This window comes from Populus euphratica, unplaced genomic scaffold (genome assembly GCF_000495115.2).
Source record: "Populus euphratica unplaced genomic scaffold, PopEup_1.0 scaffold461.1, whole genome shotgun sequence".
Classification (NCBI taxonomy): Eukaryota; Viridiplantae; Streptophyta; class Magnoliopsida; order Malpighiales; family Salicaceae; genus Populus; species Populus euphratica.
In genome coordinates, this window is record NW_011500168.1 from 74,268 (window position 1) to 75,163 (window position 896).

At 38.8% G+C, this 896-nt stretch overlaps 1 protein-coding gene across 1 annotated transcript in view; it reads left to right on the top strand.

Annotated features, from left to right (window-relative positions):
• Nucleotides 1-646, top strand: part of LOC105111283 (TMV resistance protein N-like) — a 4,779-nt gene extending 4,133 nt beyond the window's left edge. The window contains 1 exon segment of the mRNA XM_011006589.1: nucleotides 32-646. Coding sequence (XP_011004891.1) covers nucleotides 32-523 — 492 coding nt within the window. The 3' untranslated portion in view covers nucleotides 524-646.
• Nucleotides 647-896: the final 250 nt, after the last annotated feature.

Here is an 896-nt window from a genome sequence, read left to right on the forward strand (position 1 = left end):
TATATATAACAATTTGCATTCTATGCTGTAGGGCCCTCCTAATTTAATCGAATCATTTTGTGTCATTATTCCTGGAAGTGAAATTCCAACTTGGTTCAGCCATCAGAGTGAGGGGCCAGCAGTGAGTGTACAAACACCTCCCCATTCCCATGAAAATGATCAGTGGTTGGGATATGCTGTATGTGCTTCTTTGGGATATCCTGATTTTCCACCTTCGGTACGTCGATCTCCTATGCAATGTCTTTTTAACGGCGATGGAAATGAGTCGGGAAGCGTTTATGTGAGATTGAAACCGTGTGAGATTTTGTCAGATCACCTTTGGTTTCTGTATTACCCTTCTCGTTTCAAAAGATTCGACCGTCACGTTAGGTTCAGGTTCGAAGAATACTGTTCTCAAACAAAGGTGATCAAGTGTGGAGTTCGTCTTGTATACCAGCAAGATGTTGAAGAGTTAAACCGGATGACAAATCTACATGAGAACTCAACTTTCGAGGGTGTTGATGAATGTTTTCGAGGGTGTTGAATCGGATGACTCGGTCCTACTAATGATGTTGGAGAGGCCAGCGGAAGTATTAGTTCTGATGAGCAGCCCCCCACCAAAAAGCTGAAACAAATATAGCAGAAGTTGCACTTGCATCCGCTTACACTCATGTTTTCTAAATTTTTTAGTTTAAAATTATTTGTAATTCATTCTCCAAATTCATAGCAGAAGTTGTTCATAACCGAAGTTGGTATATTCTTCTTCTAATATACAAACAATCTAAATTCTATATATTATTGATCTTCGTCATGGTTTGACTGCTACCAATGGCAACGAAAACATTATCAAATGAAAGGTCTCATCACTAAGAGTTTATTCATATCAAATTTGGATCCACTTTACAATCTGATATGAG